The sequence below is a fragment of the Stomoxys calcitrans genome, chromosome 5 (genome assembly GCF_963082655.1).
Source record: "Stomoxys calcitrans chromosome 5, idStoCalc2.1, whole genome shotgun sequence".
In the NCBI taxonomy this organism is placed as follows: Eukaryota; Metazoa; Arthropoda; class Insecta; order Diptera; family Muscidae; genus Stomoxys; species Stomoxys calcitrans.
Window position 1 is genome coordinate 162,014,572 of NC_081556.1, and position 17,678 is coordinate 162,032,249.

Consider the following 17,678-nt stretch of genomic DNA (forward strand, 5'->3'; position numbering starts at 1 on the left):
AGTACCTCACAAATATCGTCAGCATCAGGAGGGGATAACCACCGCTGAAAATTTTTTTCTAATGATCTCGCTAGGTGTTGAGCGTAATTAGCGGACATGTTAACCTCTGCGCTACGGTGGTCTAAGCTTCTGTAATAAGTTAAAAACCAATTACACAAAATTCGGGAGACTACTCAGAAGAAGACTTGGACAAGATAATTTATATTGTCCAAGCATTGAAGACGTTTGACGACAATGGTAACAGGATTACGACTGCAATAGTGGGGTCTTTCGAAGGAAGATAGTTGTTTACTTCGAGAATGGGCATGAACCCAATAAAAACCCTGAATGATTAGGGAGATTCGCAATATTGGGAAAGATGTCCGCATAATTAACAACAGAGCTTGTAGTAAAAAAGCGGAAGTTTATTGGGAAGTGTATTACACACGGCTCAAGGAATACAATAAGCTTATCAGAGCGGCAAAACATTACCCATGGAAGCTTTTCTGCGTTACCGACGCTGCTAAGATGGAAAAGTTTCTCTCAAAAGCCCATGTCTAAACTAAAACGTTAGTAGGCGACATGGGACTGAGAGCAGAGACAACGAGGTCATGTTGAGGATTTTGATGAAAACGCATTTTCCACAGGATACAAAACGTTACCCATGGAAGCTTTTCTGCGTTACCGACGCTGCTAAGATGGAAAAGTTTAAACTAAAACGTTATTAGGCGACATGGGACTGGGAGCAGAGACAACGCATTTTCCCCAGGATACAACTGGAGTCAAGCAGACACCGGAATCTTTGAATAATGAGGATGATCGAAGGGTTATCATTACGGAAACTATGGTAAAAGAAGCCTTGATGAGCTTCCACCCATTTAAGTCACCCGGACCTGATGGAATATTTGCGGCGCTACTACAGAAGGAGGCCGATTATCTAGCACGCCATCTGACCACTGTTTTTACGGCTTGCATTGAACATGCGTATACTCCGAAAGCCTGGCAGGATGCAAGGGTGGCAAGGCCCGGCAAGGCAAATTATGGGATAACACGGCCTACAGACCTATAATCCTTACGTCTTTTCTACAGAAAACCATGGAACGTATTGTGGATACCATGTTAATGAGAAGGACATCGAACGAACTGCTCAAATACAAACAGAATGTCTACGTCAAGGGAAGGTCGGTGGTCTACACGAAGTTGTGCATAAAATGTTAGAATCCTTCTATGCCAATAAGTACACGTTGGCGGTGGGTATTGACATCGAGGGGGCTTTTAGGCTGGCCATTAGAGCAATAACAACCAAGATGGTAAGGACACGAACAGTAAGGCAACAGCGGAGTAAGGGGGCGATGTGACAGTGAAAGCCAGAGGACTGCCATCAATAAACTTGGTTAACCCGACGCCTTACGGGGCGACACAATTCGAGTCAGAGGACTGCCGTTAATAAACTTGATTAACCCGACGCAGTTGGAGTTAAGAGCGTGGGTGACAAGTAACACTGTGGAACAGCGAAACGGTCGGTAGGACCTTAGGAAAATCCTACGGGGAGATCCGGATTGTGAGAAGACGAGCTCACTAATGCAAAATCTGTGCGGCAAGTGATAACATCTATCTCATTGTTCGGCTTTTGCGGCTAATGGACACCGACATCTAGGTGGGTACACAATGCCAGACATGAGCGAACTTAAGGTCGTGGTTTGGGGAAAATTAGGGATTTTCTAAATATTGGGTTGCCCAAAAAGTAATTGTTGATTTTTCATATAGTCGGCGTTGACAAATTTTAAGCATTAATCGAATTGGATCGTCATGTAACTGAGCTGAACTTTTGATGCATCCACCATATAGCCCTGACCTTGCACCATCAGACTACCATTTATATCGATCTTTTCAGAACTCCTTAAATGGTAAAACTTTCGGCAATGATGAGGCTATAAAATCGCACTTGGTTCAGTTTTTTGCAGATAAAGGCCAGAAGTTCTATGAGCGTGGAATACTAAATTTGCCAGGAAGATGGCAAAAGGTTATCGAACAAAATGGCAATTATATATTTGATTAAAGTTCATTCTAAGTTTTATTAAAAATGCATTTACTTTCTTTTAAAAAATCCGCAATTACTTTTTAGGCAACCCAATAGCACGGAACTCCTAACTTGGTTTTTGTTTTACGAGGTTACTTTATTTAGAGCGCACAACAATCCGATTACTGGCTTAGGTGTATGTCCATAGTTGTTCGCTCTCCAACATATGTAAAGTAGTCATTTTTCTATTTAAAAATATTATTTATTAAACATTAAATATAGACTTAATTTAGAAGATTTTATACAACGCAATTCTTCAATAAGACATAAATAATTTTATACATGTTCGTTTGTATTATATTGTAATAGTAGTACATTGCTTAAATGATGTTATGAAAGTTGTTGTTGCATGGTGGAAATCGGAGGTATGCAAAGCAAATTGAAAGTAGTGCTATAATTACACAAGTACCGCTCATTTTCATTTAAACTTATTTCTACATAATAATAAAACAAAAAAAAACAATAATCTCAATTTGAAAATGTCGATTGAAATTTTAGTACAGGGTTTAACAAGTGGTTGCAAAGAACTGCAATGTCTTGTTTGTTTTCGTTGAGAGTCCTTGAGGGATAGAGAGATAGAGGGAGAGAGAGAGAGAAGTCTGCACTTGAGTGTGTGTGTGACTACTTTTGTGTTCGGAATGCAATATCGATGTTACATATTAGACGGGGGTGGGTGGTGGATCGAGTTGTATTGCAGGCAGTACGGTTCGGGTGGTGAATGTGTGAGGGGAGACGAAAGCGAGGGGAGAGTGTATGAGATTTTTAATGAAACTTTAAATAATTTAGTTGCGATTTTTTGTTGTTTGAGTTTGGAGTATGAAGACAGAAATCACTATGTTCTAGAGATAATTGTAGTTTTAGCACTAACACGCTTCGATGCAGAATGCCATACTAATTAGTTACACCCTTAGGAGCAGAGGTTTACTTGTTTGGAGGAATTGCTTGTTGACCCAAGCAACATCGGGTTTGACGAAGCGGACTGCTTGTCCCTCGCCGCAAGCATTCTCGACACTGTAGAGGCCTTTGAGCAGGACACTGCTACCAGAGCCGCAGGCTAGCGCACTGCCAGAATCGAATTGGCAGGCATCGAACTTTGTGCTACTGCATACACCACTGCTATCGGCTCCACAATCGCTTCGAGAGACGGGAGTGGTTGTGGTGACATGCATAATGGCTCCCTCTTCGTGGACTGAAATAGAAAATGGCCATAGTTAGGTGGATGCGAAAGGTGTTCGGAAAGTAAAAGAATGCTTACTGCTGAGGGCTTGTTTGCCCCAACCAGTGGTGACACAGGTTTCCGAAGGACTGGGATCCTTATCGCTAATGCAAATTGGCTGAATGTGCGAAGCAAATTGTAGGCGTTGAGATAATTGCAGAACAGCCATGTCGTTCGAGCCACTGTTGGCATCGTAGCTGGGATGCACCTCCACCTTTTTGACGCCTACCAATTGGAATGGCAGTGGTTCGTCGGTACTGCCCAATTGCCATTCGCCGGCTTTCACACGAAGGTCACTCACAGATACACTATAAATTGAAAAGCTTTAGAATTGGTATGAGAACCTAAAGGTGTTAGCTATTACCCCTGGACGCACGCAGCTGTTGTTAGAACCACAGAATCGCCAATAATGGCTCCTCCACACAGCAGGGATTTCGAAGACTCCTTCAGGACCATTGCCTGCCATGGAATCTCGGCAAAATTGGCATCAATATCCTTCACACCTTGAGGTTTAGTATTCTAAATCAGAGAACATTATGTGATTAGAGCATAGGCGAGTTGTTGTACAAATACAAACCTTGTTTCTTTGGGCACAAACACCCGCTAAATTCACTGGCCAGGGATCGACATAGTTGGCATCGCGACAACATTTTCCCGGTGCACCTGAACCCTCAATAAGACAATCTGTTAGGGGTACCCTGAATGGAGTGATTTCTACTGGAGTTTCACTTATAACTCCAATCGAACTGCAGTAGTTCTCGGCGGTGCATACCAAAGCTGATGCACATTTAGCAGGTGCAGAACCAATTGGGCCTACCGGACCCGCAGGGCTAACAGGACCGATAGGACCAACTGGGCCAATAGGACTTGTAGGTTTTCCTGGTGCAAATGATCCTGGTCGTTTGTTTGTTGGGAATATTTGAGGAGACAGTTGGTCTTCACCGCGCATCACAATACTATTTTGATTAGAAGATTCCTCTCGATGATCCAAAGGTGGCAAATATTTTGGCGGCGAGGTTGATGGAATTCTGCGTGGTGTTGTTGAAACTGGATTCTGTGGTTGTCTGAAAGGTGCTTGGGTGGTGGTCGGTTGCCTTGGCTGATATCTGGCTGGAGTGGTTTGAGTTTGTCTCACGGGCGCTGCAGTCGTAGGTCTTGGCTGAGTCTGTTGTGGTCTGATCGTTGTTCTTACCGGTGCTGGTGGTAAATAGTTATTGCTTACTTCGGTGGTAGGTCTAACTGGCTCCGGCGACGGATATGTCAGAGGTGTTGGAGGGGTCTTCAAAACATATCCGTCCTCTGTTAACATTGTGGAAGGAACACCGCAGCAAAGATTCGGGGATAAACATTTCTTGGACTGAAAGTGTAAAAAATACGTATTGCCAGTTGAATTCTTTATTGTAATGAAAAAGGGCAGATGTTTATGCTATTTGGTCAAGAATTAAATTTAAAAAGACTAAACTCATTGATATGAGACTTGTTTTCTAACGTGAATGTTCGCAGGCAAATTAAAAAAAATGTTTATATTAAAAAACTACTGCACTATGTTTCTATCTAGACTTTCTTGGCCAAAAGTTATAATCGTGTTTTGACATTTTTAATTTATTTTAATAGCTAAAATACCATTCATGCTGGCCCAGATATATTTTAAAAACTTAAAAAATATGGCGATTTGGGTTGATATAGGGTGATTTTTTAAGAGCATTAGGAAGGTTTTCAAAAGGAAAAAACACTTAAAATTCAGAAAAATGCATGAAATCTTTATTTGAATCGATAGTATGATCCAAAAGTTGAGGATTATTGTATGCAAATGTTAACCGTGACTGCGCCTCAAATGGCCCATCCGCTTAGTCCAATTTTGGCATTCTCTTTCCAACATTTCGGCCGATGTGTTACGAATATATGCTGCAATCTTATCTTCCAATGCGCCAATTAAAGCGGGCTTGTCTTTATAGAGCTTTAAATCGCACGATCTAGGCGGCCAACTGATCGCCTCTCAACAAGTCCATTGTTACTCGTGCAGTATGGCATATGGCACAGTCTTGTTGAAATCACTCGCCATGCAAGCCAAGCTCTTGCATTTTCGGCAAAAAAAATGGATATCATTTCACGGCAGCGCTCACCATTCATAGAATGGAAGAAGTGCCCGATGATCTTTCTAACAGATCACGAATTTTGATAATAAAAATCAATAATTCATGGTTAAATTATAGACCAAACTGAAGATGTTTGACAATGAAACAAAACACGAAACGTGCGTGAGCTGTTTGAAATAGTGTCGCCAAAAAATAATAGCTAAAAAATTACCCTTTAGAAAGGTATTTATTGCACTGAAAAAAATTTTGCCCTAATTTCAAAGATTCGAGCAAAATTTAAAGATAATAAATTTTCTAACTTTTTAAGGAAACATGTCCTTTGGTGAAACATATTTTCCTTCATATTTGTAAAGCTTCTGTCAACAAACTGACTCTTTTTATTATATTTTTCAAACAAACAACATTAAAGGAACAAGCTAGTCTACTTAGTTTCATCAAAAGTTTCTTATAAATACGAGTATAACAAGTTATCATATTACAGTTCATATTACACCTGAATTGTAAAGCTTCTGTCAACAAACTGACTCTTTTTATTATATTTTTCAAACAAACAACATTAAAGGAACAAGCTAGTCTACTTAGTTTCATCAAAAGTTTCTTATAAATACGAGTATAACAAGTTATCATATTACATATTAAGGATTTTTAATCTTAAATTGTAGGTTAATAAATCCGTAACTTTGCGTCTTGTTATTAAAGAAACGAAATCTTAAATGCAGGTCAAAATATCGTTGAAAGTTAGGAAATTGACCTCGGAGCAAAACAACGGTGAACCGTAGTTTAAGACGCAGAATAGCCTTACAAATAGGAGCGTCTTTAAATTTAAATTTTTTTTAGGTTAAGATGCTAAGTTAATTTTTTTTTTTAATTATAATTGGACAGTCATCTACGAAGTAAATTTAAAGATAGCATCATTATTGCAAAGTCTTGGTTCTATGCTTTGATTTCATTGCTAAAATCTCCAAATTTCCGGTTTAAGGGAACGCTACCTTTGATTCTATCGAATTATACATATATATGACTGCTTTATCTAAATCTGAACCGATTTTTACCAAAATTCATAGCGTTGGTTTAAAGTTTAAAAAAGTGATGAAAATGAAAAATTTCGTGATGATTGGGTAACAAATGCGATCTCAACCCTCAACGAATTTGATATCCACATTGGGGGCGAAATGACTGAGAGGCGGTCCCACTCCTAAACAGCACTCATTTACCGACAATACCAATATAGTGGTAAAATAAAAGGTATTAAAGAGAGAAAAATGGCGCAGCGGGGCGGGCTAGCTTTAGCTAGTATTTATATTTTATTATTTTACTATTTTAAAGGTGAATAAATTCTACGTTCGAAATTTCAAATAAAGGGGACACTTCTAGGGGTGCAAGAAGTCAAGTCAAAGGTATTCGCTATTATAGCGGCTGTACATCACTATGTTCCTTTCCGGCCGCCCTCCGATTTTGGTAAAATTGACGTTTTCCGGTACTTTTGGAACTAAACCGAATATATTCCGCATATGCAAATATACACAATATGAAAAAGGGGCTTTTGGGCCGAAAACGGACTTCTTTTAAAAATGTATGGACGGACCATTTCAAAGGAGCGCAGTCTAATTAGGTTGGCTTCATCTACCCTCCGAGAAATTTATTAGTGAAAGTTGCAAAAAAAATTTGCTGTAACAACAAAAAGTCTGTTGAAAATGGGACGAATGTATCATTTGCTATAGCAGCAAACATTTTCTACTGCTTTAAGACGACAAAATGTAGATTTTAGCCCCAAAATGTTGAACATGTTCCGAAAACATCTTACATGTTATCCGTAATTGCCAAAGAATTTTAGAATACAATTTTACCAAATCTTCTACAATTGAATAATTTGTTTCATGATTTCATGTAACTGCAGACGAAATATCTACTTATATCATATATTTATGCTTTTAGGCATAAACACAATGCATAAAATAGATCGTTTAGATCAGCAAACATATTTTTCTAGGTATACGAATTCATATCAATGTAACACTCATTTCGTAGCTGAATTGACGATTGTAAAGAATTGTTGACAAATGTTCACGGGAAAAATATCATCATTCCAAAGTCCGTGAACAGTGCTGATTTGGGAGTACGAGCACCTTTTTTGGCGACAAACTGTCAAATCCAACGTCTCGTGTATTAAAGCGAATTCATTGTTCTCTGCTGAACTGCAAGGAAGGCAAGCTCAAATACAATTTGGTATGTTTTTCTCAAACTGCCACTCAACTAAGAATAAAGCGAATGAGTATTTCGGCATATGCAGTTGCGGCGACGGTGGCGCAACCAATGCTCGTTTACACTCCCCCACACTCATTCAATGGTGTGTTTGGTTTGCTATTCACTCCTCCCCACTTGATGAAATATGATTACATTTAGAATTACAAAAGAATGTGTTAGTTAACATTTTGCAATTTTTCCGATTCAATAAAACGGCATCTTAAATTTCAGTTGGAAGCTCTGAAATGTTCTCGGCCAGATTTGTGCAATGCAAATCTAACCAAATCCCATCTCAAACCTCTGCACACCCAACAAAGTCAACAACAAGACGGTTTGTTTTCATGATGCTGGTACGTTGTTGTTGCTGGTGTTATATTACGTATTTCATTTGTTCGACTACAAAAACAATCTATTAATCACACAGTAAACCTAAATTGAAATGCAAGAGGGCCCTCTGCAAGCGCTTGGCATTCAGATGATTGTGAAAACATAAGACAGCGACATCAGAAGCCGCAACTCACTCTTTGTAGGCAAATGGATGCACACATACTGTTAGCCAATGTTTCGATATTTGTATCTCCCTCGCGTATCAAAAACAACAACAGATCGAAATGACTCAATCCGTACGCTGCACGACGGGCCCAATCACCAGTTCAGCGGCAAAAAAGTAAATTTTTGGACCTTGCAATCTCCAAAGTAAAAACGGTGTTTTATGCCTATGAGTTTGGAAAGCAAAAAAAAAAATTAGGTCAATGTTTAGATGTAGCTCCTTTATAAACCGACCACCCAATTTGATTTCTTGAGCTTCTACCTGTTGCAATTATTATCTAATTTTGCCCATTGACTTCTCCTATGGCCTCCAAGGCCCATGCAAAGTATGGCTGAAATCGGTGGATAACCTAATAAAGCTGTCATATAAATCGATCTGCCGATCGCACTTATTGCGCCTCTAGGGGGTGCAATTCTATTCCAATTCGGCAGAAATTTTGCACGAAATTTTCGGACGTAACGCTGAGGTTCGCATGTCCGCTTATGACGCTGAATGCCTGGGTTTGAGTCCTGGCGAGTATTTTAAATTCGTTTATCTAAAATTGGTTTGAAGCATTGTTTGAAAAAGATGTGAGCCCAATGTGAATTAACATAATTATTTTTTTCGCTGTAAAATCATAATGGTTTGCACTATCAACACAACAGACGATTAAAACGACATCAAATGATCGATTTTCAATAAAGACCAAAAAACTTAAATGTGGTCATCATACCTTTTTGGCAGTAAAATAGCGATATGTATAGTCACATAGACAATTTTTCAATTTTTAACAGATGAATCGTTGTATGAGAGTCCGTTCAAAGTACAAAAGGATGTTTAGTTCAGTGGCTTTTGCTATTGCTATAGGGTATCAATTGTTGGAAGCCAAACAAATTTCACGTTCAAAGGCGCTTTCATCACCTTTCGGTCTCACGTTATGCTGGCTGGTAGCCATTTGAGAGTGTTGGTAGTGGGGTTTCACAAAGCCAGTTTGTAGTTTGTGGCATTCCATGTTGCAGGCAAGGGTCTGGTGCCAGTCTCAGCCTTAAACGACCTTGTTGTAAATTCTTCACATAATTCATGGGCACTGTGGATTGACTGCAAAGGAGGCATTTGTGTTATTTCTTGCTGCTTACAAACAGCATGCGCCGGACAACAAGTCTCGCCAACTTGCCGACGAAGCTGGCAGCATTGAACTATCTTCAACTACCTATCTTTTTCCTCTCTTTCTTCACTTTTTCTCCAATGAAAATGATGCCATCTCCAAATCCACTGATATTCGCTACTAAAGCTGTATATGCATGTTACATATGAAGAGAATGCCCCGTGTAAACCAGAGACAAGTAAGCGAAGTGCGCGAAAAAATCGTACTGTAAACATGCATGGCAGGGGAGGGAGGGGGTGTTGATCAATTGTTTGTTGTTAGTCTAATTAAAGGTATTTTTTTAGCAAGGGGTCCTCATTACTTATTACATTTTTTAATAAACATAGGGGTTTTCACAAACAGCATTATAAAATGAGAATTTTGTGGCTGATGCTTGCAATGGCTTGTTCGACATTTCTACATACACGCAAAAAAACAATTCGTTTCACATAAAGGATATTTTCGACAAGTAAACTTCTTTTGTGAAAACATTGGACTTTGTTTACGATGAAAGAACATGTTTTTTGCAATAAATTGTTGCAACAATTTGTAATAAGTAACACATCGAAGCCCATGGTCTTGCTTGGAATTATTTAATGTGTACGTTCACAGTGTGTGAGTAGTTTTGCCCATCACTGGTCTAAACGATCAAAACATCACCTAATCTCTCTAGTAGGAGAGACACAAACGAATAAATATTGGTACGGTTAACAAATAATCGTTTGCGGCTATCGAAACTCTTTTGTCATTAAAAAGTCGTTGGTTTTACAACAAAAGTAAGGTCCTTCACCGTGGGCGAAGCTGCTAAAAGGATTACAATAAACAAAGTTAGTTTTGTCCTATAATGCCACTTTGATTTGTTGAAGTCAAACGTTATATAGTTAAAATAAGAAGAAAAAAATAAAAAAAACATGTCCCAAACGATTCATTTTTTTGCTTGTAGCTGGGTTGGGATTGTAAATTGACCATATCGGTCCATGCTTCGATAAAGCTGCCATAAAAATCGATCATTAGATTTGATTTCTTAATCCTCTAGAAGGCACAATTACCACCCGATTTGGGGGAAATTTTGCACGTAAAGTTAACTACACGCAAAAAATGATTTCGTTTCTCATAAAGGAAAATTTCGCCAAGTAAATTTCTTTTTTGAAAACGGTGGACTTTGTTTACTATAAAAGTACATGTTGTTGCAAGAATTTATCACAAATATGAAGTTTTTTTTTACCCTGATAATATTCATTCATGATATATAGAACATGATATTCGGGATTTCAACTATTTTCTTTATAAATTAATTTAACGTCAAATGTATAAAATGGATTGTGCATATTGAAAAGGGTGTCAAGTTCTATTCAATGTCGTAACATAATTCAAACTCAACTCAAATTATAAGCAGTTGGTAAACTAAACTCTTTCAGAGCATATTTGGATTTATTTGGATGTTATGATACCCAAAAGGCTTCCATTTTCGCACAACACATCATGGTTTTGTATTATGATATATTCTTATTCGTTTTATGCTATAAAAGCAAAAAAATAAAAAACAAATATTGTTGTGGTTTTCGCACATTTAAAAACCTATTTGTGATAAATATTTACCAAACAATGTATGTGCCTTAGAAATTCTTGTTGTGTTTTCTTGTACCTGGCAGCAAAAAAAGGGAAAATTATTTTCAAGCCTATTCAAGTACTATTTTCTTGTCTACTTACAAAGGAATGTGCAATAGAGTATTTTTGCCTACCACTTGTTTATACGCTCAAATGCTCACCATTTCTATCTAGTAGGAGAGACATGAGAAAATAATTATTGGTACAGTGCACGAATAATTTTTTGCGGCTATCGAAGCACTTTTGCAATTTAAGTGTTTTTTGTTTTACAACAAAAGGAAAGTCCTTTTACCGTACACGAATCTGCTAAACAAAGTAAGTTACGTTCAATAATACTACGTTTATGGCTAACGTTTGATATGTTGAAGCGAAACTTTACACGGTTACAATAAAAGCAAATCTTAGTGATAAAAGTATTTTGTTTTTCGTAAAAATTTCCCAAACGTTTTATTTTTGTTGCGCGTATGACTTTTAAGTATGGTTCAAATCTTAGAGTTTAGTTTTAGAGTGCGCAAATTATCCGGTTTGGCTGAAATTTTGAACCTGATCATTTTTTATGACTTCTAATAGTTACCCAAGTATAGTTCAAATCAGCCCATAACTTAATGCATCTCCTATATATTTCAAAAAAACTTTCAAAGAACGTTTAAATGAAAGCCATGGTGGTGGTTATTTAAGATTCGGCCCGGCCGAAATTAACGCGCTTTTATTTTTAATTTTAAAATAAATTGTGCATATCAATCTATATATAATGTCTATAATAATTTATAAAAACGGCCTAATTGTTATTTTGCAGGAGAAGAAAAAACTTGACATAGGCATTTTTATAAATCGTTATATCTTTGCAATTGTATCCTCCTGAAATTTTGAGGCAAGATGCATTTGACATTTGCAAAACGCCATTTTGGTTAAAATTGAGTTAGGCCCTTTTTATATAAACCCATCGATGCACAATATATACTCAGAAAAATGCTTATCGTAACTACGATACTTAGAAACATTAAACATTTAGAAAATTAACTTTATAAAAATAAAACTAACTACTCATGAGTATAGATAAGACAGCTTACATCTTTTTCCTTAAACTATTATTTTTTAAATGAGCGAGAACTTAATAAACATGGGTAAAAGCATGTCATCGTTGACGATACCTTTACTGAGATTTATTACTGAATGAATTTCTTAAAGAAATTTGTATTTTTAGTTCAATATAACTAAAACGAAGTACACATTGGCGCAGAGGAATGAATTATTTAAAGAAATTTGTATTTTTAGTTAAATATAACTAAAACGGACGCCACGGTGGCGCAAAGGATAGCATGGCCGCCAATGACGCCGAACGCCTGGGCTCAAATCCCATCGTGAACATCAGACAAATTTTCAGCGGTGGTTATCTCCTTACTAATGCTGGCTGCATTTGTGAGGTATCCTGCTATGTTAAAACTTCTTTACCAAGTCACTATGCATCTCGCCGTTTGGACTCCGCATAAAAAGAAACCCCCTTATTATTGAGCTTAAACTTTAATCGGACTACACTGATTGATATTAGAGAAGTATCCCCTGTGCCTTAGTGGAATGTTCATGGGGAATTTAGTATTAGTAACTAAAATGTTTATATTATTGGGTTGCCCAAAAAGTAATTGCGGATTTTTTAATAGAAAGTAAATGCATTTTTAATAAAATATACTTTTTTTACACTTTTTTTCTAAAGCAAGCTAAAAGTAACAGCTGATAACTGACAGAAGAAAGAATGCAATTACAGAGTCACAAGCTGTGAAAAAATTTGTCAACGCCGACTATATGAAAAATCCGCAATTACTTTTTGGGCAACCCAATAATTACCATTTCATGAGTTCACAAATACATGCTCGAAAATAAGAACAATTTAATAAAATAAAAATAAACATAATTATCAATTTTGTTGTGAAGACCTGCCAGAAGCTAGCAATGCATCCATAAAAAGTCACGGTTTGGTGCGGTTTATGGGCTGGTGGCATCATTGGGCCGTACTTCTTCAAAGATGATGCGTAACATAACTGTGAAAGGTGAGCCCTATCGTGAGATGATATCCAACTTTTCTTGGCCGAAACGCAGGAACTTTGCCACACAGCTCGAGTAACAATAGTCTTATTGAGAGGCGAGTTCGGTTAACATTTTATTTCACGTTCAGGACCGGTCAATTGGCCGCATAGATCGTGCAATTTAACGCCTTAAGACTATTTTTTGTAAGGCTATATTAAAGCTCATGTCTAAACAGACTAGCCCGCTTCAATTGACGCATTGAAAGACAATATTGAAGCATTTATTCGTGACATACCGACCGAAATGTTGGAAAGAGTATGCCAAAATTGGACTAAGCGGATGGACCATTTGAGGCACAGTCACGGACAACATTTGTATGAAATAATCCTTAAACATTAAATTTTACGGATCGTAATATCGATTCATGAATTTCATGAATTTTTCTGAATTTGTATTTCTTGTATTTCTTTTGAACAACTTTCATATAGCTCTTAAAAAATAACCCTTTATATCAGCAGCCTCGTAGCAGGAGAAAATTTCCATTATTTGCCGGTTTCATTGCGACTATTATTGTTGCTATTGTTGTAGGGAATATTTTTAACCTTCCGCCCAAACCATAATTTACATCTTACTAGCACACGCACACATAAAACCCGATAAGCATTTAATATCAGTCATAAGGTCGGCCCAAAGGCTGTCGCAGAGCTGCCGCTGTATGAGCAGCAGCACGACTGAGTAGAAATGCTCTTTACGTCGATTCATAAACAATGTTATGCAATTTAATTTCCAACAACAGTGACAGCCGTAAACAAAAGTGCTAACAGGTTGCAAAACATACATAGGTGGTAACACAATGCTGCAAGAGGATCCCCTCCTTGTGGAAGACTACAAGGCATTTCAGTGTCAATCGATTCGTTTTGTCTCAATGCAAATGTGTTGTAAAATTTTACTAATGGGCTACTGTGCGTTGTGGATTTGGGGCACGATTTATAGGGTGTGAATTGTAATTTTAACGAGAAAGACCTTTGGAGTTGATGGCTTTGCAAAAAGCACAGGTTATTTAAATCGACTTTTTTACTATTGGTCAATATGCGCCCTATGCATTTGAACGCAAAACAATTAAAAGCGCGTTAAGGTCGGTTGAGTCGAATCTTGTATACGAGTATGTACTATCAAGTTCAAGACCGATTCGGACCATAGTTAGATTAAATGTTGGGAGTCACAACCTGGGCTGCGAAGTCGGAGTCGGGCAATTTTCTCTGAAGTTGGAGTCGAAAAAATTACCTCGACTCCCTGTGGCAATCACATTTTCATGCCCTCAGGAGTAAATTTAATTTGGCTTCCTTCACACCCACGATGTGATGTTCTCATAATTATCATCATCTTCCTCCTCCTCTTCATCCTACATCTTAGTGCTAGGGGACCACCCCAAGCCCCAAAACACCCCTAAATCGGACATATTTACCGACAATGGCAATATGGGACTCAAATGAAAGGTATTTGTGAGTAAAATACGAATCTGATATCCAAATTTGGGACAAAGTTTCTGGGGCTCCACCCCTTCCCCAAAACACCCCCCAAAGGACTTATTTACTGACCATGGCAATATGGGGCTTAAATAAAAGGTATTTGAGTGTAGAATATCGGATAAATTGTCAGCGGCGGTTATCCCCTCCTAATTCTGTCGACGTTTGTGAGGTAATCATACGGAAAGATCGGCTAATATAAGAGCGATTGATCAAAAGTTGGCTTGGCTTTGGCGGACGGACGGGCATATAGGTATCGCTACACTGATAGAAAAATGACGGTACTTCGCCAATACTGCCTGGTATTATTTTGTTCGCGTCATTGGCAAAGTTTTTTAATACCATTTGGTATCAATTCAATACCAGACAGAGGAGGCTATTAAGAATTTATATTCTTGTCATCGCGCCAGAAGTGTTGTTGAGCTTTGTACTTAAAATATTGGCGCCATAATAAAATATTTGTTTAACAAGTTTTTAAACAATTTGAGTGCGTAAAAACCTATTCAAATACTCGAAAGCGTTGAAAATCGAAATTGTACAAATTCCAAGAACAGTCTACATAAAAACATGATAGTCCATTGTGTCGAAAACGATGCTGTGTTGGTTCATATGAAAACCACATCTGGAAATCGATGGATATGGAAAAAAATTGCTGTTGCTAAAACCAATAACAGATTGGTATTAAAATCAGTACTAGTTCGGTAATAAGGCTAGTACCAAACGGTACTAATCATTTTATGGTTCATCCATCCGGTATTGTTTTTGCGCCATACGGTGTTGCTTTACTATCAACACCGTATGGTACTGAAATGAGCACGTCTGGTATCAACTTTTTCAGGGTGTAGATTGAATCAAAATCTAATGGAATTGGGAGCTATCTGGGTTCGCTGGATCGCATCAAAATCTAATGGAAATGGGAGCTATTTCAGGCTATAGAGCGATTCAGACCACACTTGGCGTAGAATTGGAAGTCGTAACTGATGTCATTGTGCAAAGTTTCAGCCAATTTGGATAAGAACAGTGCACTCCAAGTAAACTTTGTCAGACAGGTGGTCGCATCGACAGCGCTAGATCGACTTAAAGTGTCATACTCATATACATTCATACAGGTTTTACGTTTTCCTTCTTTAATAGCAACAGATAACCCTACAGTCTGCAGCCGAATAATATCCAATTGTATGACATTTTTTCAATTTTCGTTTTGATGGATATCGTCAAATATCAGAACGTATAGTTCCGAACCAACCAATGAACCAATGTGAAATGAAATCAAAAGTCATATTAGAGAAAGTAGTTTAATAAAAATGGAGGCCACTGTGGCGCATAGGTTTGCGTGTTTGCCTATCACGCTGAACATCTGGGTTCAAATCCCGGCGTGAACATCAGAAACTTTTTCAGTCGTGTCATTCCCTTTACTAATGCTAGCTAAATTTGTGAGGTATCCTTCTTTAGCTAGTGGTGTCGCTATGCGGCACGCCGTTCGGACTCGGCAAAAAAAGGAGGCCCCTTATCATTGAGCTTAAAAATTCATCGGACTGTACTCATTGATATGAAGGAAGATCCCCTGCCCCTTAATTGAATGTTGATGGAAAATTTAGAAGTGGTTCAATAAAAAAATTTTGTAAAGAAAAAAAAAAACAATTTTGAAATTCGACAAGTTTTATTTAAATCATTCCCTTTAAAATATCAAAAAATGTATGATGTTGTTGATTTTGCACCCACATTAGTTGCATAATTGTTTTAGTATCTATTCGAAGAATTTCTTTAGCTAAATTGTCTTTGATTCGAAATTCTTTGCAGGATTTACTTCACCTATTCATGGGTGGCATTCGCACTAACGTCCAATTTCAATATTCTTAACAGTCGTACTATTCGAAAGATTTAAGAAACAAACACGAGTTGGTCTTTGTGCAACTGTGTATTGTTGGTGTGTGCCTTAGCCGACAAGTATGCTCCATGGTTTGGGAAAGCCTACCGATGTCTTGGGTTCGAAATTCTTTGCGGAATTTTCTTCACCTATTCATGGATGGTATTCGTACTATTGTCCAATTCCAATATTTTTAAAAGTCTTACTTTTCGAAAGACTTACGAAACAAACACTAGTTGGGCTTTGCGCCACTTTGTATTGTTGGTGTATGCCTTAGCCGACAAATATGCTTCATGGTTTGGGGAAGGCTACCAATTTGTCACCTATTTTAATTTAATTCGGTACCCTATCTGCTGCTGGAGAAGGAGATGAGATTTGCACTTACCTCTAAGTTGACAACAGCATTGCTTAGAATTTCGCCATTACGACAGTCGCGAGCGGCCACACAAGCCATATTGGTAGCACAGGTGGTGTAGGGCGTTTGTGTGGTGGTTGTTGTTGGTGCAGGTGTGGGTGGATTATAGGTACAGCACACATTGTCTTCAGGGGCACAATTCTGCAAGCAAACAAATTGGAAGAAACAAAGGCATTTAACAATTTACTGAAAAGTGATATCATTGAGATGGAAGCAGACAAGACATTTCCATATTTTATTCTCATGCTTCTCCTCCTTTCTGGCCTTCTGATTTGGTCTCCCACAGCTTGGCACTGGGTGCTCAGCTTTGACGGATGATGACCCACTGTTGCACGCCATCAGGTTCACATCATCAATCTTGGCGAGCATTTCCATGCTAATTAAATTTAATAACCCAACAATTGCAGTGGAATACAGAAGGCGAGCGAGCGCAGTGTCCGCCTTATTTGTGCCAAGAATTTCGCAGCCAACCCCAATCGCGCATAGTTGCTGTGACAACAACTGTGTGATCGGCGCTCAGATTTTGGTTCTTGGCGGCGTTTGTGGGCATGAGCGTAACAATTAATAACCATTCTATGTTTAGTGGCTTTCCTCTTTGGACATTTAAGCAAACACCCGTAAGTTAATTAAAAACGGGTTAAAAAGGTTAACCGAAAACCATACAGAAGAACAACATCGTAAAAAACGATGCAACACAACTAATAAATGATCTGTCATTGGCAATCCGAATGTTTAGACGTTAATTCTCGGAGACTGGTTATAACACTTTGCCACTTTGCATGCCGAGTCCATCACAGCCCAACAAATGCCACCGGGCAGCCGATAGCCGACAAATGTTGGCCGTGTGCATTGTGCGCACATTTGCAACTGACCTCCCTCGCCGCCAGAAATGCTCAATGGAATACAGCAGCTCTCCGTTGCATTGTACTGATGAGAGGCATCCTTCATTTAA

At 38.2% G+C, this 17,678-nt stretch overlaps 1 protein-coding gene across 1 annotated transcript in view; it reads right to left on the reverse strand.

The window, feature by feature from the left end:
* Positions 1-2,301: 2,301 nt before the first annotated feature.
* Positions 2,302-17,678, reverse strand: part of LOC106086161 (inactive serine protease scarface) — a 69,333-nt gene continuing 53,956 nt past the window's right edge. Inside the window, exons 3-7 of the mRNA XM_013250717.2 lie at positions 16,697-16,867; positions 3,853-4,632; positions 3,640-3,794; positions 3,315-3,583; positions 2,302-3,248 (exon numbers count right to left, since the gene is read on the reverse strand). Of these exons, the coding sequence (XP_013106171.1) occupies positions 2,959-3,248; positions 3,315-3,583; positions 3,640-3,794; positions 3,853-4,632; positions 16,697-16,867 (1,665 nt within the window). The 3' untranslated portion in view covers positions 2,302-2,958. The remainder of the gene's footprint in view (positions 3,249-3,314; positions 3,584-3,639; positions 3,795-3,852; positions 4,633-16,696; positions 16,868-17,678) is intronic.